The sequence below is a fragment of the Heteronotia binoei genome, chromosome 1 (assembly GCF_032191835.1).
Source record: "Heteronotia binoei isolate CCM8104 ecotype False Entrance Well chromosome 1, APGP_CSIRO_Hbin_v1, whole genome shotgun sequence".
Lineage (NCBI taxonomy): Eukaryota > Metazoa > Chordata > Lepidosauria > Squamata > Gekkonidae > Heteronotia > Heteronotia binoei.
In genome coordinates, this window is record NC_083223.1 from 130,163,793 (window position 1) to 130,185,862 (window position 22,070).

The 22,070-nt window shown below is 41.7% G+C and overlaps 1 protein-coding gene across 2 annotated transcripts in view; it reads left to right on the top strand.

Moving 5' to 3' along the window:
* Positions 1 to 6,010: 6,010 nt before the first annotated feature.
* The window catches only part of SASH1 (SAM and SH3 domain containing 1), a 1,059,311-nt gene continuing 1,043,251 nt past the window's right edge, over positions 6,011 to 22,070 (top strand). For both annotated transcript variants that reach the window (XM_060240717.1, XM_060240744.1), the window contains exon 1: positions 6,011 to 6,492. In XM_060240717.1, the coding sequence (XP_060096700.1) occupies positions 6,037 to 6,492 (456 nt within the window). In that variant the 5' untranslated portion in view covers positions 6,011 to 6,036. The remainder of the gene's footprint in view (positions 6,493 to 22,070) is intronic.

Consider the following 22,070-nt stretch of genomic DNA (forward strand, 5'->3'; position numbering starts at 1 on the left):
GAATTGCAGATGACATCCAGCTCTATATCTCAACCTCTTGATATGTGTGTCTTTGGTTTTGAATTGGTGCTTTAAGGTAGTAGCCAGGTGGCTAAGGCATAACAAACTGAAGCTGAATCCAGACAACACAGAGGTAATGCTGTGTTAACAGTCAGCTCTCTCCTGCACAGGGCTAGAGTGTCCCACACTAGGTGCTACTGATCAGCTGACTGGCAGGCCCTTCCAGTGCCCTCCTGCACGTTTTAAATCACACAGGAGGGAGGAGGTGGCAGAGGCAGTGGCATGCATCTGGACATGCATCTGGATCACAGCACCTGTCATGCTGCACCACCAGAGCTCTGGCTGGTAAAGCGGTTATGGCAAGGTTGGCCGGGCGCATGGGGGGGGGGAGACCGAGGGGCATGCTTTGCCAGCGGGGGCAGGGAAGCACCTTGCCTAGGGCGGCAGGCACAGTGAGGCACCCTAGTACTTGTGCTGCTCCTGCAAATGGGTAGTTGACAACCACAGATAAGCCCAAATACCAATCATTTAATATAATTTCAAATAAATATTATATCTAACACACTGCCTGGCCCAGAAATTACCACAAAAGGAATGCCAAGCAGAACACCAGTGTGGAAAACTATCTGGAAGTGAATTAAGGGAATGAAGTGCAAACAAATCTCTCCCACTCTAAAGGTAATACATAATTTATAACAATAGATTTCTCAGGAAAGCAGCACCCCACTTTGAAGTAACTCTTTTCATGCCAGAGAACACAATCACTAGACCTAACTGCATTAATTACACCATCTCAGACTCATTCATTTGCTCATCTTCCAATATTATATATGACGTTAAATGCCAAAAATGTCTTTCAGTTCTCTACATAGGGCAAACAGGACAAATCCTACGCCAAAGGATAAATGGACACAAATCTGACATCAGGAATTACAACTGAGAAACCTGTGGGAGAACACTAACCTTCCAGAACATTCAATGGGTGATCTCAAAGTTGCTGTTTTAATGCAAAGGAACTTCAAGAATAGAACGGAAAGGAAAACTGCTGAATTATAAATTATTATGAAACTTGGAACAAACACCTCCCCAGGACTGAATAGGGATATTGCTTTTTTATCTCATTACATATGCTAAACTCTCTTTCAACAAGTATGGCTATATATCCACAGTATTCCAAATGTATTTCTCTTTTAGAATAGTGTATCAGAATGTTTTTTGTATTTACATAAATAAGAAATATTGGCTGTTTATCTCATTACATATACTAAACCCATCTTCCAGTATATTTTAATTTATTTTTTTTCTAATGGCAAACTAGGATGATGTTTATATGCATGTTACATGTTAAAAGATAAATTAGTTGGACAGGAAAAACGTCTGAGAAAGAAATGCCCTCATTTTGGCCCAGGCTTACTAGCAATAGAATAATTAACATTCTCACATTCCGACTTGTTACTGTTTTATTGGTTTCCCACGCTATTGCTACCCAGATCAAAGGTTTTCTCAATTTGTTAATTTTACTATTCTGCCATTGCATTTTAACATAGTACTATTTTGCATTCTAAACCACTAACCACCAGCTATATGTAGCTCTGCTCACTGTACCTCATTCCTTGTCTGAAGAAGTGTGTATGCACAGGAAAGCTTACATTCTGAATAAAACTTTGTTGGTCTTAAAAGTGCTACTGGACTCCTACTTTGTTCTATTGCAGGGATGGGGAACCCTTTTTCTGCCAAGGGCCATATGAATATTTATAACATCATTTGCGGGTCATACAAAATTATCAGTGCTCAGCTGAGGGAGAATGATTCAGGCCAGCAAAATTAATGCAAATAATTGTTTTTTTATGTGGGGAGAGCCTAATCTGGCGCGCGCGCACACACACACAGCCTGCCGCCCTAGGCAAATGCCTAGATCCGGGGCTTTTTTGTAGAAAAAGCCCAGCAGGAACTCAGTAGCATATTAGACCACATCCCCTAATATTAGCATATTAGGTCACACCATCTGGGATAATCAAGTGCAAACTGAACTGCGACAGTATCTTTTCCAGGCCCTGCAGCAATTCTGGTAAGTCAGCCAGGTCCCAGGCAGGCTGCCGCACAGTACATCTGGGCCCTGTGATCCCTGCCTGGACCTGGGGAGGCTGCTGAACAGCGTGGCTGGGCCCCACGATCCTGCAGGCTAGCCAGGCCCCAGGGAGGCTGCCACATGGCTCAGTTCGATCCAGCAATCCCCAAGGGCCATACCAAGTGACCTTGAGGGCCGCATACGGCCCTCAGGACAGAGGTTCCCCATCCCTGTTCTATTGCTTCAGACCAACGTGGCTGCCTACCTGGATCTCTTTTCATCCCTGACACTTCCCCTTTGTCACAGACACCCTTATTAGCATATCTATAACACCTGGAAGTGTCATCTATTCTGTATTTCAAAGGTCATCAATGCACATCAACAGCCATATCCTAGCTACAGGAGGACTATCAAACTCCACTCAGCTCTTTGATCTCCCTCTGGGAGAACCATCAACCATTTCTCCTTGGGCACCTTCCTGTAAACACATTAAGGTACTGTTTTAGGGGCAAACCTGTCAGATTGCCTCAAGGTGCAATTTTCTATAAATACATGAACTCATTTCCAGTATGGTCTGTTCTTGACATTGGCTTCACAACGTGAAGCACTGGTCGTTTCTCTTTCTCTACGTGGACCTGAATCTTCAAGACTGGTAAATATTGCCTATTCTAAATTTTCTTGGTTGGTTCTTGTGTATATGTATAGGATGCTAGTACATGCATTTTACTTTATTATTTTCAATTAAAAACACTACCAGTTAAACATCAGCCTGGTTTATTTGAGAGTTCTCTAAGAGAAGGATCCCCGGATAGAAAGGTAGAGATCTTGCATTACTTGCCTTTCGCTAAGGTAATTTCCCCCAATAGGGTAACAGTTGCTGTGAAGGGTTATATTTTAGAGGGATTGAATCCACTTGTCCTAGATGAAATGATGTTGGCTTATTCAGATTTGGCTAGGAGCTTGGGGGTGCTCATGGACCCCGCCTTGCTGTTTGAGAAGCAGATTCACATGGGACCAAGAGGGCCTTCCATCAACTGCATGTGATTCACCAACTTTCTTGTTACCTAGACTCCACTGATCTGGCCACTCTGATCCATGCTTCTGTAGCTTCGTGCAATGTGCTCTATGTAACACTTCCCTTAAAGCCAACCCAGAAACTACTACTGGTCCAGAATGCAGCAACCCAACTACTGTCTGTGTGAACTACTATCAGGGGCTATCCACCGGTTTGGGAATGTTTGTTGGCCATTTTGAAAAGGCTACATTGGTTGTTTCTAAATTTAAGCTCAAGGTGCTTGTAACCTTTAAAGCCCTTCCTGACCTGGGACCCACATATTTGAAGGATCATCTCCTTCCACATGTCCCTGTGTGCCAGCTACAATTGTCAGGTAGCCATTTGTTAGGGTGGCACATCTGGCACTGACCAGAGCCTTTTCTGTTGTGGCTTCTGCTTTATGGAATAGACTCCCTAAAGAGATGAGGGAGACCCCTCCTATGAGATCTTCAGGAGGTGCTGCAAGGCCTGTTCATTTGCCAGAGCTTTTGACAGAAGTTGAGTAGTAGGCATTTTTCAAGGGGGGGGAGGGTTTTGTGTATTGCTATTTTATTTTTGGTTTCAACTGAAAATGTTTGTAGCAATTACTATAAGCTGTCTTGAACCACAAGGGAAAGCGGGATATAAATGTTTAAATAAATAATAAAGAAGACTAAGTACAAGCTGTGCATCAAACCTCTGAACTAGCTAGACACCTGCTCACAGTATGTGTTTAGCTTTACAAGCTTGTGATTTGTATCTCTACCATTCCACAACAGTGGGATAAAAGTCCCAGAGCTGCAAAGTATCAACATGTCCTCATCTGTTGCCTTTTAGGATTGTTGTCAAAAGGTGAGGGGGGATGTGGGAGCAAAACTAATATTCCTGACACATTACTGTTTTTTGATGTTCAGGACAATTGGTTGTATTTTGTAAGAGCAACACTCAATCACATGAGTCCCAAAGGCAGTTTGAAGTGATACAGCCAGTCACTTCTGTAAGTTTTGAAAAAGCTTATGGCACAGGCTGCGAAGTGCAAATGCACGTAGCCTGTGCCCTACACAGCTTTCGGTTTGTTTTTCCTCTTTCACGGAAGTATTTTTTTGTGTATGCAATGCCTTAATATTCGCAAAACAGCCTTTTGGGGATGACTTAGAAAAGAAATTCAGTTTCTGCAGAGATCGTCAGAGGGCGCAGCGAATCCAAGATGGAAAAAGAATTGAGCTCAATAACTGTGGGGACAGAACAGAGGGCCAGCAGTGACGCCACCGCTTGCTTCGTTTCCCTATATACCGGTATCTACTGGTCCAGAGAGGCCTTTGGAAGTAAAAAGCCAACACACAGGAGACTGCCTCGGCTTTTGTGAGTCTCGCTCTAAATCTAGGTGTGTGTGAAACTAGCTCTGTATTACCTACACCTTCCTTCCTATACAAGCCAAGAGAACCCCCGCTCCCCTTCTTTTCGCCAGTGGGTCTGGAGGGAGGGGGAGAAAGAATGGAAACGCCACCGCAGAGCTGTGTGCCCTCCGCCCACCCCCCCATGCAGCGTCCTCAAGCAGATGTCGCGAAGAAGCTGCTGGCCTTGAAACTTCTATGCATTGCGCTTCGTGACACAAGTCGCAGTTTTTTTCTTTCAAGGACGAGAAACTTGTGGCTTCTCATTAGTTTATCAGAGGAGAACGAGAGCGAATTTAGAAATACAAAACGGTTCATGTTGCAAGGACCGACTGGGAGAGTACCGTGGCCCTCGAAAAGGGTCCCCTGAGTCTGAGACAAGGCCCAAGAGCGGGCGAGAGGGAAAAGAGGCGCCCCCACGTCTCCTCCTTGGCGGCCGCACACTGTGGGGGACGCACCGACAGATAACCCTCTACTGCGGCAACAGAGCCTAGCCGCCTCCCCACCCCCACCCCGGGCCTGCATAATTCGCTCCCCGAAGAGAAGGTAAATAATTAAAAGAGAATGACCAAAAAAAAAAAAAAAGGTGAAATATCCTCTTCTCTTTGGTCCCTCTCAGCTGAACCCGAAAAATAACTGGCGCCATTAGCAGCACACTTACGACGTCGCCCAAGTCCTCCGCCTCAGTCTTTCTCACTCTTCCCCTTCTCCGGCCACTGAGGAGAAAGACCTTTTCCCTGAGGCGTGCTGAGGGAGGTGGGATTATTCGACGCGAGAAAGGCGGGAGGCAGCAAAACTGTTGAATGAGCGGGCTTTGCTTGCAACACGAACAGCGCCAGCTGAATGCCGCCTGCTTTCCTCTGTCGAAAGAGAGGAGCAGGGGCAAGTGCCTCACTCAGAGGGAGTCCGGACAACTGTAGAGGGGGTTATTGGGTGGACCTGAAAGGAGGAAGTGAGAAGGCTGAACTGATCGCTTTGCTGAGGAGAAGGGAGAGAGGTCAGGAGGAGGCGAGGGTGCTGCGCAAATAGGCGAGCGCTGGAAAAGCGTGTTAAATCCTCCCACCTCTATTAACATGGTGCTAGATTAAAATCCCGGCGCGCGCCCACAGCGCAGCATACCGTAAACTGATGCATCGATTGTGGCAAAGGGAAAAGCAACTAGGCAAGCCGCGGGGGAGCCGAGGGAAGCAGTGGCAGCAAGAGATGGGACCCGTCGGGAACTGGAGGATAGATGGCCGCAGAAGTAACAGCTCCTCAGGGGCCAGAGGCTTACAGGTCGGATGGTAGAGGAGGAACTGAACAAGAGGATTCCGTTTGCATCGCCCGCTATTTGTGGCGTTTGCTGCAGCTTTGGGATTGAATTTTCTCTTTTCCCCATGCGAAGGTGTATGGCTTAACGCGCGTTTCTCCACTGATGTGTCTTTCACTTGGATTTTGCTTCCACGGGCTCCTTTTGCGCCAGAGGTGGGGTGTGTGTTAAAAGTTGCAGTTTCTTCCTAATTCTCCCCCTCACCCCCCCTCCCTCCAGCCTTTCTTCCATTATGTGTGCCAATATAGTCTACGAGTGGTTGAGGACCCTGAAGCTTTCTCAGTATGCCGAGTCCTTTGTGGATAATGGCTATGATGACCTGGAGGTATGCAAACAAATTGGAGACCCGGACCTGGATGCTATTGGAGTCTCCCTGCCACAGCACCGGCAACGGATCCATGCAGCTGTTCAAAGGCTGAAGGAGAAGGATGAGACCACAGCTGGGCTTTACTTCACCTTGGAACCTCAGCAGCAGGGCTCCCCTTCGCCAGAGATCTACACCAGTCACCTGGTGGAGCAATATGAGGCCAAAACTTGGAAGGAGACACCTGCTCAGCATCTTCATGGGAAAGCAGCAACTCGCAACAAGGAGCCAATTATTTATCCCAAACTCAGACTGAAAATTATGATTAGGGATAAACTCATACGGGATGGGATCAACCTCAGCAAGCCACCTTACTCCAACAAGGTAGGGTGGTGCTTATGCCTCTTCTTCTACAATAAACTGGCTTGTTTTCCTTGGTTTGAGACTTGGGTTGAGGTGTAGGATGCATTAGAATTGGCAAAGATGCATTAGAATTCTCCTGGTATAATCACTGGTTGGAGTTTGCTTGTTCCATGTTTCTCTGCAGCTCAAGGCATTTGTTTTTTGTGTCCCAGGTGCACATGCAGCTGCCTTCCATAGGGCTGAGCAGCAGTGGCACTGGTGTAGGGAGTGTTTGAGCTGCCCCTACTAATTTGGCACCTCAATTAACTGCTTGCTCTTCTTAGCACTTAGTGACCTTGTTTATGTGGGCTTAGAAAGTGTGATTTCGACTTACTATTGTGCTGCAAATTCTTTTTTTGGTGTATTCTGATGATGGTGGCAGTAGTTACTTAGATAAGCATAGGGCAGAACTTTTCTTCCACAGTGAGTTACAGTTTGAAATCTTGACTTTAAAACTCACATGGATCTATTTTCAGTGTAGGTAATTTTCTCCATTTTACACCTTATCCATATTGGTTGGGTGATTTCTTGTGCTTGGTGTTGGAACATTTCTGAAACGAGATGACAGCTTAATGGTAATGGTGATCTTTGTCTTACTATTTTCATTTAAGTTTCAGAGGACAGGGTTGCATCTGTGAAGAAATTATGCTCTTTTTAAAAGTCCTTGAGAGATATAATCTTAATTCAATGATCCACTGAAGATGTTAGAATACAAACAGCCATAGGGGTGTGAAATTACTGCAGGAATCAACAATAGTAACAGTACATGAAAATCTGTTTGAGTTTCCAGAATTTTGGAAGGTCACTTCTGAACAATATAATGTGAAATAGAAGTAACTGTTGAAACACGATATTTTACTGTGAAATTATAGTATTCCTTAAGGAAATGGTAATTTACAACCTGATATAACATGATATTTACTTACAAGTCCTACTAAATGCAGTTGAACAAGTGAGAGTGTGTGTAGGATCCCAGCCCAAGTGTAGTGGCCTCTGAGAAAAGAGGTCATTGTCAGGTGCCTCAGAAGAAGCTTTGTCTAGTTGAGAGTCAATACTTTCTTTAATAATTTTTTTTTTTAAAAATGCCAAGCACCAGCAGCTTTTCCACCCAGTTCAATAATTGCCTTGAATTTTTAGCCTTCATGCGTTTGCAAGATGAACAGACAACAGTTTAATGGCATTTTCTGATTATCAGAGTAGCATTGTGAAGAAATTTCAGACTAATTTATTTTCACTGCAGAATTGGTTTATATGGATGACAGGTGGAATTGGTGTCTGTAATCTGGTAACTGTAATGTAATTCAATAATGGTCTCAGCTTTTCATAGATGGGTTTTGAGCTCATAGGAAAATATTTCACAGTCGTCACGGACAGCACAGTGGATGATGACTGGTCAGCATGCAGCAAAAACAGTTCTAAATGCAAATAGATGATGAATGCATTTGGAAGTAAAATGTGTAGGAAATAATACACTGTCAATTTATCAAACAGTAATAGAGCATAAGGGAGAATGTTGTTTATAATCCCAGTCATTTTATGTTGTGAAAGTTGTAGATTAAACAAAAAGGTGTCAAATAAGGGCCATGTTGGTCATCAAAGATGTATACTACAAATAATATAACTACAAATAACCAAACTTCCTTACTAAGAAAGTTCTCAAAGGTAGGAATTTTTGTAAATATGTCTGAAATTCAGGTGGAAAACTTTTATGTCAATAGAAGGTATTTCTAATAGGAATGGGATATCATAACATAAAGAGATGCAATGGTCCAGGAGCAAAGCTTTTTCTTTCATACCATGTAAAGAGTGGCATAGATTGGTTTTGTCAGGGAGTAGCTACTGGCAGAAGCAATAAAGCACATTCAGTAGACTGAGAGCTTAATATGAATTGGCAAAGACTGTGTGAAATCTTCCGTCCTCTGCAAATAAATCATCTTCTGAAACAGATTAATGGTTCCCTACTGTAACACCAATTTTCTTTTTTGAAAATAGGCATATTTACTGGGTATGGCTTTATGGTTTAAACAACGTTACAAAAAGCAACACAACCCTTCTCTTGCAGCCAGTTTTGCCATTGTGATTTCAGAAATGTACAGAAACTGTCTGCTTCCTTGATGGCAGTTTGCTGTTTGTTATGATTGGAGAGTATAAAAACATTTACTGGTCAGGTTTGTATTTTTCAAGTGAATGTCTCTTCCACTACTTTCCTGCAATGATAATGATAAATCATTGTGATGTATTTGGACATCATCCAAAAAATTAGAGAAACATTGCGGCTGTTGCTTCTTTTAAATGCTCCTTAAATTTTCCTGAGGAGAACATTGAAATTACAATATAACTCATTTTCCATTTATGCAAAATGCCTAATTATGTTGCTCTGGTAACTAGCCCAAGGAATATTTTGCTTATGTACAGGGGTATGTTAGCATGCTGAACATAAATCAAGGTACCGTGATAGTTCTTCAGTTTAGTATGTGATACTTCTGATTTTTTTTTTTTTTTTTTTGCAGTAATGGATAATAATGCTTAACAGGGTACATTCCAACTGTTCAAAGCTCTGTCTCAGCAATCTTTACTGGGTCACATGTTAATGAGCCTCTGATTGCTCAGATATAACAGATAGTTGTTTTCTTCCTGTTGTTTTTTCAAAGCTTAGTGAGGCATTTGTAATTGGGAAGGAATTTTTTCTTGCTGCTGCCTGAATCACAAACAGCATCACCAGAAAGACAGGCAGTTTGAAGCCATATAGGGACAAGGTAAAACAAGGAGATCAGTTGGGGTCAAAACAGGTGAGGAATACAACCTGCTTGGGAATAGGTATAAGGAAAGGGCAGGTTACTTTCAGTTGCCTGATGGAAGCAATTGTCTAAAGCCACTGGAAAGTAAACAGAGGAAGGGTACAGCCTTTCACTGGACTGAGGAATGGTTTAGCTTAGTGATTAGAATGTTGTACCTGGTTTGAGTCTGCTGTGGAAGCTTGCCAGATTACCTTGGGCTCTTCAAAATATCTCAGCCTAAAGTTGTTCACAAAGTTATTGCTATGAAGATACAGTAGAAGAGGGGGAAATGATGTGATAACCATTTTGAGTCCCATTAGTGAAAGTATTAAATAAATAATGTAAAGTCTACAAGGATTGGTTCTATAGAAGTCTAACTGAAGTAGCTAGTCCATGGGATGTGAGTAACTTTTACCTGTGTGTACCTGATGCATACAAGCAGAGATATTCTAATCACATGATCCTTCTTTAATCAGTGTTTTGAACTGTTGACCCAAGGCAGGGATAGAGACTAGGCATATATCTTCAGGGAATGTGGAAGGAGTGCTCCTGCTGTCTGAACATAAGTTGACAGATGCACAGGGCTAAAACGCATGATTTTTTGACTTGTAAAAATATAGCTTATGAGTTTTAACGTATCGGTCCTCTCAGGGCTTTTTTTTTTCTGAAAAAAGAGGTGCTGGAACTCTCAAGAGGGAAATGAAGAAGAAACACACAGGTGCCCCTCATGAGCTTTTAAACATTTTTTGATAATTGTGTTTCCCCAAAGAGGTTCTGGAACTCCGTTCCACCATATTCCACCGGAAAAAAAGCCTTGGATCTTCTGTTCAAAATTGACATGTAACTAATTGATGGGTTACATTCCAATATAATTTAAGGCATGATGTCTTCTATAAGTAGCACAGAAAACAGTCTTCAGGTTTGGGATACCTGGCTAGAAGAACACAATACTAAATCCCACCACTCTGGCAAGCACTGGACACCTTAGCAATACCGCCAGTACACACTAGGCACAGAGTGGCTTTCCAATAACTTCCCCATGCTAGCCATAGATAGAAGCAACTAATCAATGCACGGTGGCACCTCTTGTCTCTGTGATATCTCTCTAAGGCAGCTTTTACTGGGGAATCTTAATTTCTTGGATCAAATGGGAGGAGGAGGAGGAGGAAGAAGAAAATGATGATGATATTGGATTTATATCCTGCCCTATACTCCAAATCTCAGAGCCTCAGAGTGGTCACAATCTCCTTTACCTCCCCCCCCAACAGACACCTTGTGAGGTAGGTGGAGTTGAGAGAGCTTTTTACAGTATCTGCCCTTTCAAAGACAACCTCTGCTAGACCTATGGCTGACCCAAGGCCATTCCAGCAGGTGCAAGTGGAGGAAATCAAACCCGGTTCTTCCAGATAAGAGTCCACGCACTTAACTACTACATCAAACTGGCTCGCCAGATGAGAGGGAGGTAAAGCGGGACTCCTGTCTGTGTTTACGGAGATGGACCACTGAAACCCTAGGTTAAATAATGGATTTTATTATTAAAAATGATTTAAAACTTTACATCCTATTCAGAGAATTTCAAGCATACAAGAAGAATTACAGAGGTTAACTGATAGATAGGGAGGGGAGAACTCTACCTAATTCTTGTAGAAGGTGTCTCTTGCAATCAAGAAGCTAACAGCTTCAGAGCTCCCGAAAGATTTGGGGTTCTCTCAGGGAAAGAGAGAGAGAGTCCTGAGGGAGCAAGCCTCCAGCCCCGTCACCTGAACCAAAACCAGGCGCCTGCCCAGCCTAGCCAGCCTATGGTAACAGGGTAACCTGTTCAAGGGTAAACTATGTCACATCATGAGATTCCAAATATCCAATGAGAAGGGAGGGTGTCATACCTCAAAAAAGATTTTAATTACTTTGGACAATAGCTTTATGACCAGGTTTTATTGCAGGCTAATTTTCCTTGGTGCAAAGTGGTAAAGATGCAGTACTGCAGTCCTAAACTTTGCTCACAACCTGAGTTCTATCCTGGCAGAAGCTGAATTCAAGTAGCCAGCTCAAAATTGACTCAGCCTTCCATCCTTTCAAGGTTGGTAAAATGAGTACCCAGCTTGCTGGGGGGAAAGTGTAGATGACTGGGGAAGGCAATGGCAAACCACCCCATAAAAAGTCTGCTGTGAAAACGTTGTGAAAGCAACATCAGCCCAGAGTCAGAAATGACTGGTTCTTCCATAGGGGACTACCTTTACCTTTTTTGTTTGTTTGTTTCCCTTGAAGCTCTGCAAGAGGTGATGGATTTCTCTCTCTGTGTCAAGAGGGATACCCATTCATCACATGTTTGGAGAAGGGTTTACTTTGATGGACTTTAGCAGTAATGAAAGGAAAATACAGATTCTAAAGTAAAGTTTTCCTGACAGAAATATGAGACCAGTTTGGAGATATACCACACATTCATCCATAACAAGCTGACACTTAGCCTTTAACATTTGTGTTTCTCCTGTCTTTCCTAAGAGATAGCAAACCATATCAATCCTGACCATTTGTTTAGGAACTGTTGGGGTGCTTGTGTCCTTTTGCTGTTTATGGTTTGAGAACAGGGCTTGCACGAGGTTGCCAAAGGATGAAGGAATATTCCAGTATTACCCACAATATTTCTTCTTTGAGCCTGGGTGTCTCTATTGCCAAGATCAGAAAATGGATGCCCTCTAGCCTTTCAGCAAAACAAAAATGTCTGCCAAGCCTGATCAAACCAGACTTGGTGTCACATTGGCCTGCCTGAGAGCTTAGAGATTTGATTGAGTTTGCCTGTCTCCTGTGGAAAAGAGACCATCCCAGTTCAGATGAGGATGTGCTGTATCATATTCCAGGGCTGCATTGCTATATCATATTTCAGGGATGCACTGTTGGGTATCATCTGTACACCATCCCAACTACCCACAAAGGAGAATAAGGTAAAAATAAAAGTAACATAGTACCCTTCACTCTGTGGGGGACTGTATTATACTTGTTAGGTGGTCTGTAGCCACCCAGATGCTGGGATCTCTCTATATGAGGGCTTAAGTCTCCTTATGCAGTCACTCTTTTGACAAGAGGAGGCACATGTTAAAAAAAAGGTTGATAGAGGCAATCCCAATGAAACTGGCCTCTCCCTACCACAAGGGTTCAGGTCTCACAGGGAATAGTGCCCCTTGGAATAGATGCAAGGCAAGGAGGAACAGAGACACTAGGGGGACTAACAAAATACAACTACACATTCACTGAAGGCATACTTGTCCTCAATAGCTCATGGTGGGGTGCAATGGGGGTGTGGTAAAAAGCACTGGAGTAGGAATCCACTGTTATAAGCTTGAATCCTACCAGGAGGAAAGTGTAAGACAAATCTTCTGGCTAGCAAAATAACAGGGGGAGCAGTACAAGAATTTATGCCTCATATGTCATACAACCAGGGCTTTTTTTCTTTTTGGGAAAAGCCCAGCATGAGCTCATTTGCATATTAGGCCACACCCCCTGATGTCACTTATTTCACACAGGGCTTTTTTGTAGAAAAGCCCAGCAGAAATTCATTTGCATATCAGGCCACACTCCCTGACACCAAGCCAGCCGGAACTGCATTCCTGTGGGTTCCTGCTAAAAAAAAAAAAAAGCCCTGCATACCACAGTTCTCTAAACAGCAAGCATAGCCTGCTGGACAGACAGAGAAAGGAAGCATCATGGGGGATTTGGAACTTCTGTTAACTCTGGTGTTGAAATCAGAGTTGGGGCTGGTATTGTGGAACAAGGCAAGTTTACCATATCTGAAGTCCCTTGTTCAATACCTGTCTGCAGTTATCTTCCAGAGAAAGTTAGTAAAAATTCTCCACAGAGGCACATCTGAGCTTCATTACAGCCAGAACCAGTCAGTGGGAAGGGGCTGGTCAGGCTTACTGAAGCTTCCTCAGCCTAGGTTCCTATGGTACAGCATCTTCCCAGGCCTCTCTTTGATCCATTAGGTTATTGCCTGCTGCTAATCATCCCAGCCTTCCTTGTTCTTCATTCCTTCTCTGTCATACAGCCTGCTTATGGTGCCTAGATTGATTGGGGTTGGGGGTATTGTGAACTGTGAATAGCCTTCCCCTCCCCACTGATAAAGCATAGCTTCCCAAAGAGTGGACGATTCTTGTGGCCTCATCTCAGTGAGACTGCTGACCTTAAGGCAGCTGAGGTTAGTGCATTTTTGATATGTTTTGGTTGGTGGTGCTTTTCACCAACAATATATGTTTTCAAAAGAAAGAACAATATAATCTTAGCAAGAGAGGAGTGGAATCTGAGACACATGTATTAAACAGAGTAAATGGACATCATTTGTGAAAAAAAAGTTCTTCAACATCTTTTGAAAAGGCTACTCTCTTTCAAAATTGTAGAAGAGTATTTTTATACTTTTAAATGCAAATAATGTTAAAGGTGTGATTTAGGATATTCTTGGGAATAAACAAATAGTAACACTTGTAGGTAACTGCTATTAATATAATTAAAAATATCATTAAAATCTCTAAAACTACCATTTCCTTTAAAAACCTCTGGAGACATGTTCATAACCACAGTAAAAAACAAAGAATATAGATATAAATAACACAAAAATAAAGGATTACACATAAGCGGGAAAAGGGCTCATTTTGTAGCAGGAGCTCTTTTGCATGTTAGGCCACATACCCCTGATGTAGCCAATCTTCCAAGAGCTTACAGGGCTCTTATTACAGGGCCTACTGTAAGCTCTTGGAGGATTGGCTACATCAGGGGTGTGTGGCCTAATATGCAAAGGAACTCCTACTACAAAATGAGCCCTGGGAAAATCTCCCTGGAAGTTTAAATAATAAATGTTTAAGCCCTACATATCAGCATAAACTAGCTTCTGAGGAAATAAGAAATAGGTATTTTCTAGGATTAGGATGTGGCTTCTTTTAATTCAGTGAGCATGGCTTTATTGGCCTCAGGGACAGACAGATAAATTTAATGGAATCTGTTTTCTCTATTCTGTTGGGCTTTTATGTGGCATCAGATTCAGGCTGTGACAGAAATCTGTTTTGGTTGAGTCATTAAGCTGATAGAAGTACTTGCCTCAGAGGCACTGAGTGGACCCAGCATGTATTACCAGATTTTCAGTTACAGCTGTGGTCACTTTTGACCAAAATATGGCATAAACATTTCAAGAAACAAATTAGTGAAATAAGGATTCTGCTTTAGCAGTATTTGGATGAAGCAGAAATGAATGTCTCTTTTTCTGGAACAGTGTGGAAAATACGGGAGTATACATATTAAAGAAGATGGGAAGGAGTCAACCGTTAGGTATGGGGAGCTCAGTTTTATTTTAGACCATAGTGAACTATATTATATTTGAAAAATATTAATAATGGGCATCTGCCCAACCTAATGAATCATTAATTATACAGCTAATAAAGAATTATCAAAATGGTGGACAAATTATTAACACAGAATGGAAATGAGGATTTGTAATGTAAATATAAGGAAGCCAGGGTTGCATAACTGTGGAACTGTGTCAAGAGAAATTAAGCATTCTATTTATCTCACATTTGGACTAACTGATATCTGATAGTTCAGTGAAATTTCATTACTGTTTCTAATTGATATAAATGACCTGACCTGACCCACACTTGAGGAACTTTATTCAATTTTTCTTCCATGGAGAATTGTGTAGAGTACTGCAGGAGCAAAATAAAATAATTAAAACCCATAGATAGATAGATAGATAGATAGATAGATAGATAGATAGATAGATAGATAGATAGATAGATAGATAGATAAATTTATTGTCATTGTTCTCCACAAAAAGAGAGCAACGAAATGAGGTGCTCTTCCACAAACATACCAACACATCAAACACACATATTCATATTCATACCATTTAAATACATCTAAAACCATTTAAACCATTAAAACCATTTAAATACATCTAAAACAGATAAACATTCATAAAACCATTAAAACCATTTAAATACATCTAAAACAGATAATCCTTCATAACCCTGCATTTAACCTAACCACAGCACTTGGATAGAAACTGTCCTTAAATCTGTTTGTCCTAGCCTTCAACACTCTATATCGTCTACCTGACGGTAAGATCTCAAATAGCAAATGGCCCAGATGTGAAGGGTCCCTTAGGATTATTTGTATCTTCCTTTTACATCTCATATTATACAGATCCACCAATGAGGGGAGAGAACATCCGCAAATCTTTTGTGCTCTTCTCATTAAAGAAACTCATTTCAGTTAAGTTTATTTGCTTGGCTTCAGTAAACATAAATTAATGGAGATTTCTGTATTTATTAGAGACATATCTCATAGATATATGAACTATGAAACAGGCATATGGGAGATTTTACTTGCATTCATATTATTCACAAATGGTTATGATCGCTTTGAATGTACACACTTGGGAATGCACACAAACGGGGGGAAAGGAAAAGAAATGCTGTCTCTTCAGGCTTCTTCATTTCCTGAGCAGCATACTCTACTAAAAGTGTTCAATGGTATTTATTTCATGTGTGTTACATATCAAGTTTGAGATTCTAAGGGATTTCTTGACTCTGTGTAGGATTGCACTGTAAATACCTCTCTGTTCCTTCAGTTTTGCTTCTACATTTTATTAAGCCTAGCACTTTTATCTCAGGATTCATATTGACTAACAGGATACCAGGAGAAACTGATCTTGTCTACCCACACTAGTACTTGCATGCTATTTATAGTTCCATAATTTGATTAGAAGGTTAGAGTTTCTTTTATGGCTTCTTGGTGCTCAGGACAAAATTGTGGTAATCTTTTAACATCAGTCTGAATTCCAAAATTTTGGTTGAGGTGAAAACTGACACCTGTTTCCTATATAAATGACAAAAAATGGGGTTAAAAAGCTTTACAAGACTCTAACATAAACAAAAATGTTGAAAACTTAAAGAAAATAGGCAAAAGAAAATAGGCAAGATGAAAACAATCAGAACAAGTATGTCTGAAGACAAATGGAAACTGATATATTTGTACATCTGTAATGTTATTTTGAAAGGGAAGACCACATGACATAGCCTGATCTGGTCACTTCTCAGAAGCTAAGCAGGGTCGGTACTTGAAAGGGGAGACCTTCAAGGAAGACTCTTCAGAGGAAGGCAATGGCAAACCACCTCTGCTTCTCACTTGCCTTTAAAGCCCGTTGCTAGGGTCTGCATAAGTCCACTACAACTTGACACTTTACACTTGCGTGATCTTAGTTTGATTCTGCTAAAATCCTTTCATAAATATGACATTCAGGGGAACGAAGACCAAAAAAGCTTAATAGGGCAAAAACCAGGGCTATTTTTCTGCTGGAACCCACAGGAGCGGAACTCTTCCTGAGCTGGCCAGAGCTCTAGCTAGCCCGACCTGCCATGTGGCAGCCACGTGCTCCCAGACCAGGCGCTGTGGCCTAATATGCAAATGAACTCCTGGTGGCTTTTTCTACAAAAAAAAAACTGGCAAAAATTATTGCTAACAAAGTGTTCTATTGTCCATGCCTCCACCTGGGGTAAGTGGGAAATGAGCTTTCTTAGGTTTCATATATATTTGAATGTATCAGTGAGAATAAAATCTATGGATATAGAGTTTCTTAATTTATGAGAGATATTGGAGTTTGTATTTAAAACAAAAACAAAAACACTGACTCTCTTTCCCCAGCCAAAGGAATGTATGTACTGCTGTTTTGGACAATTCTGTGGGTTTTGCAGAAAGTTGGGAATTAAAAAAAATAATCCAGTGCCTTATATGCAATAATATGATTTACCATGTTTATTTTTATTTATATTTAGTAAAAAGAATTTGAAGTATCCCATGTTAACCTTATGAATCAGTAACAAATATTTGATTATTTGGTTAGGAATATAAAATATAATGTGGTTTAAATATTATGTTGAAACAAATCCAGGGCTTCATATGGAAATTTTTATTGGAATAATACTTATAAACATTTAAAGACAATATAGCATATATTTTCCTAACATTTTTTGAATTTAAAGGAAAAAAATAAAGGCATGGAAAACTGTTGAAATAATAATGTGATTCTAAGCAGAGATACCATTCTTTAAACCCACTAATTTCATTGCACTTAACAACGGTGTAACTTTTTAGGACTGGGCTGTAATTTTACAAAGTTAAGGAACTGTCGGTTGTCCACATTTCTAAAAAATATAACTTCCCTCTGCAAAGCTTTCTGGGACACCTTAGTTTTGCAGCGACAATCTGCAGCATCACTTGATTTACTTGTTTGTTTCATTTCAGATTGGTGATTACAATATCCTTTGCATCATGTAAGGAGACATAAAGAATTTTAGCTTTGACTTTGATTTGACCTGTAATCAGGTGAATTCATAACTTGGTTTGTTTAATTTGGTTTATTATATACTTTTGTGGTTTTCTTCTTTGCTCCATTTTCAAATCTATAAAATATACATCCACGTTCTCACACAATTCCTAGGAATAATAACCTGAAGACCCTTCATTAGAACTTTAACAGCCAGACTTATCTGATATTGTATTAGCAATGGCATCCACACATCATTAGGAGGGGGGGAATAAAACACATCGGATCCCTGGTTCTGGAGCTGTTTTTCTCCCAACACTGTCTTCAGGTTGCTCAAAGGATGTTTTCTTCAGTTACAACCTCCTTCCCTTTCCCATCTATTTTCTCTATTTCTTTCTTTCCACCCCTTTCGCTCTTTATTTCCTTCTGTCTCTATCCCTCTACTTCCAGGTCAGAAGTCAGTAATGTCACCTCTTAAGCGCCACCCTTCTGATGATGTCACATCCTGCACTGAAACCCCATCCCCTGCTGTGGTGTTACTTTCAGGCCGCTCCCCCTGACCTGCTTCTCACATTGAGGCCCTTGAGCATCTGGCTCTTAGTCTATGTGGCTCTTGCATGAAGCAGCTATTGGCACCCCTCCCATAGCATGTTCTATGGACATTCCTTGTCTAGTCTGTGATCCCTTTTATCCCTAGAACCCTCTGAAGAAGGTGAGGGGCTGTTTTATCAATGTGTTTTCATTGCACTGGTAGCACAGGAACATAAGAAGGTAAAGCATAGAATATTCCAAGGCAAAGGCATTTCCAGGCTTATACTGTTTCCAAAATCAGACTAGGGGATCTGTGTTATTCCTCTTCATTTGCAATTTTAAGAAGACATTGATGCTTTCTTCCTCCTTTCCTATTACTTCAGCAATTTCTCAGCTCCTTTGCTAACTTGCAGTCTCTGATTTTCCTTTTCCACTGACTTTGATATGTCTCCCTTTATGTAACCAGTGGAACTTGGAACCTTTCTGTAACCTGGAAACTAGTGAAAACCTTCCAGGTGAACAGAAGAAAGGGAGGTAGTCCCACCTACCTCACAGGGTGTCTGTTATGGGGAAAGGAAGAGAAAGAGATTGTACACCATTTTTGAGACTCCAAATTACAAGAAATAGGACTTCTCCTCCACTACCCACCATGGGTGTCTCACCACAATTGCCTTTAATAAGAAAATTCCATCAAAGTCTCACAAAGCTTCTTATATAGCCAGTAATGGCACCAAAAATATGGAGTGATGGAACAAAACGGGATTAAGCAGATTGATGAGGCAAACTCTTTCTCATATATTAATGTTTCCCAAATGGAAACATCTCTGCATTTCACATTAATTCTCTGATTATAAGCACATCTACTCAGAAGTTACACTGATTTCAATCCAAGTAAGCCTGATAAGGATTTGCAGCCTTTATTAAAATGCTAATTTAAGATTCAATTAATTTTTTTCATTTAGTTCTAGCCCCTAGGTGCTGCTAGAATTGCAAGGGGTTGTATGATTAGAGATCAATAATAGGAACTTGTAGCACAGAAGATCTTTTCAGATAAAATATTTTTTACAGCTGCAAGACAGAAATCCACCAGGAGAAGTCTTTCTAAGAATGGAGATGCAGTACTTAATGCTTCAGCTGTTTAGTATCCGCCTGTTATGCAGCTACAAGGACCCAGGAACCTTGGCGGGGAAAAAATGCCAACTGTAGGTACACACTTGGCAAAAATTGCAAATCAATTCAGTAAAACAATTCAGATGGCTCTAGTGAGCCACTCAAAAGACCTCAGGGCAGTGAGGGAAATGAAGCTTATAAAGTAACCCTGGAAAACATTGAAAATCTTCCAGGTGAAAGGGAGACATACAGGAAGATGAAAGACTTTTAAAAAGTCATTTTAGTGTGCTTTTCCAGTGGACTGCAGTTGCTTGTTTCCATGATATGCAGCTTTCCCACAGCATTTTTAAAAACCCAGCAACACTGTTCCTTCATAAAGTAATTCCAGCCAATCAGAGATTATGCCCCTGCTTCGGCAGGGAGGACGGGATATAAGTTCGAAGAATAAATAAATAAATAATAAATGCATGCAATGTCTTATCATGCATCTAGTCAGATTTCCCATGCCTTTATTGACCTTGAACTGCTCTGTAAAGTTTCAAGCTTTAAAAGTTCCCAGCCTACACTGCAACATGGATCTCCTGCCCACAGGGCCAACCAGTACCTTTGGGCACAGGCTGCCTTTGCCTCATCTGGGAAGACAAGGCAGTGACGTGGGATGTTGGTATCCCAGTGTCAGGTTGCAGTGGGTGGGTGGGGGGACCCACTAAGCTATATAGGCTAGCTCCTCCCTCTCCACTTCCTCTTCATGCCTTGTACTCAGCCCACTCTCCCACCCTGTATGCTGTGTAGGCTGTGCTGGTCACCATTGTTGGGGCCAGATAAGAATTATTTGCATCACCTCGCAATTGGCTTGGCAAAGGAAGGGTGTTTTTTCACCTGCTTTGCATGGTGTACAGTGGATTGGTGTTTTGGAGCTGGTGGAGCAATTAGGTTGATCACTGTAGGAGCGGGGTGGATTGGTGGGAAGAGGTAAACAGATACGGTGAGCACCATGGAATAACTACCTTATTTGGGAAAAGAGGGAATGGGAGCTGCCTTTGAAGATTTTCTGACAGGGCTTCTGCCTTTGGTAGGCTTTACATCTCAGGGAGGCTGTGCCCCCGGCAGGGCAGTTTTAGTTAGCTTTGCCGGCTGGGGCTGAGCCAGGTAACATGGCTCACTGCTGGGGCAGGGGTGCTCACAGCTTGGGGCAAGGAGGTAGTTGAGAGCTGATACCTTCCTTGCCTGTGTTCTGCTATAATTCATGCCCTTGCCACAGTAGTTGTAAATAACTAATAAAGCGGCACTTAGTTAATCTCTACTCTTGTGTCCAACTCTTTATTCTGATGGTGGTTCGGGGGAGCAACAAGACCTATAGCTAGGAATTTTTAAGTTGCGGCTTTTAAATTTCTCTGAATTGGCACGTGTTGTGCAGTGTAGATCCATCCACCACGCAGGTGCACGATCCTTGCCCTTCAAAGGCAGGAGGCAGAGCTGAGGGCTGTAGATAAAAAGGGAAGAGGGGGAAGAGAATAGAAGCAAAATCATAGGCTCTAAAGCCAGCTGCCCCTGCAGCTCAACTTGCAGATAAAAAGCGGTGAGGTTGGTAGGTACAGGCAGTTCTGGCCAATCAAAATCCAGCAGATCACAAGGCAGCTAGCCAGGTCATTTTAGGGAGAAGTGCGGACAAGAGGCCAGATACAGATGGTGCTACTGCTGAGAGAGATGCCTGTACATGGAAAGATGGCACCTTGGGCCTGTTCTCATGAAAGACTTCAGTTTGGGAAGGGAAAGGAAACAAAGAAGGCAATGCCTCACCAGCACAACATAGACATTGCTTTGTGAAGTTTGGTGTATGGCTAACTTAAATGCAAGCCTGGTATTGCACCTTGCTTCTCCATGGTGACAACTTCAGTAATGGATATGTATAGATCCATTACGTAGAGGACAGGATTCAGCACAAAATTTCCACTTAACTCTTGAGCTCTTGTGCAGGTGGAAATGAAAGAAAAAGACAATGTTAGCCACCTGTGCTAAGTCAACCTTATTGCATTTCCACTTTGGCAGGATGTTTTACTTCTAGTTTTTGGGCACTGTAATATATATAGAGGAAGCAATGTGTGTTGCACAAGATTTTGCACAAGCAAAATGGTGCTAAATTGATTTATGTTTCCACTTGTGGATTGCTGGGTCCAAACAAAATAATTACCATTATTTTTCATGCGCTTTGGTTTTCATTCAAGAACACCTGTCTGCATGCAGAAATGTCTTCCACTCATGGAAGGTTTGACTTTGCACTAGTGAATTTGCGGGGAGGGGGGGAATAGAAACTAAATCCCAAAATACTTTTTGCTTGCAGCAGAGCTTGTGTAGTATCTTGCACACATGAGACCTCCTGTAGGACTTGTTACACATTGCACAAACTCTTGCACAAGGTTTTGCAAAGTGGCACAATCAGCTGTTTCTCTTCTACTCTTAGCAGTTATTTGGATTCATTCCTATGTCTCCTGTTCTGCATCTCTCATAATTTACACACAAGCCAAAAGCTTGTGATACGGTACGAAAGATGGGCACAAGTGTGCTTTAGAGGCAAAGTACACAAAATAAGATTAAAACATTGTGTTCTTAACTAGCATATTATAAATCAAAACTAGAAGTAAAAAATTCCCTCTAAGCCTTTTTATACAGAGAAGATTCATTAACGAATTACTGTTTCTTTCAAAGGCAGTTTGGTGTAGTCAAGTGCGAGGACTTTTATTTGGGAGAACCAGATTTGATTCTGCACTCCTCCACTTGCAGCTGCTGGAATGGCCTTGGGTCAGCCATAGCTCTCACAGAGCTTGTCCTTGAAAGGG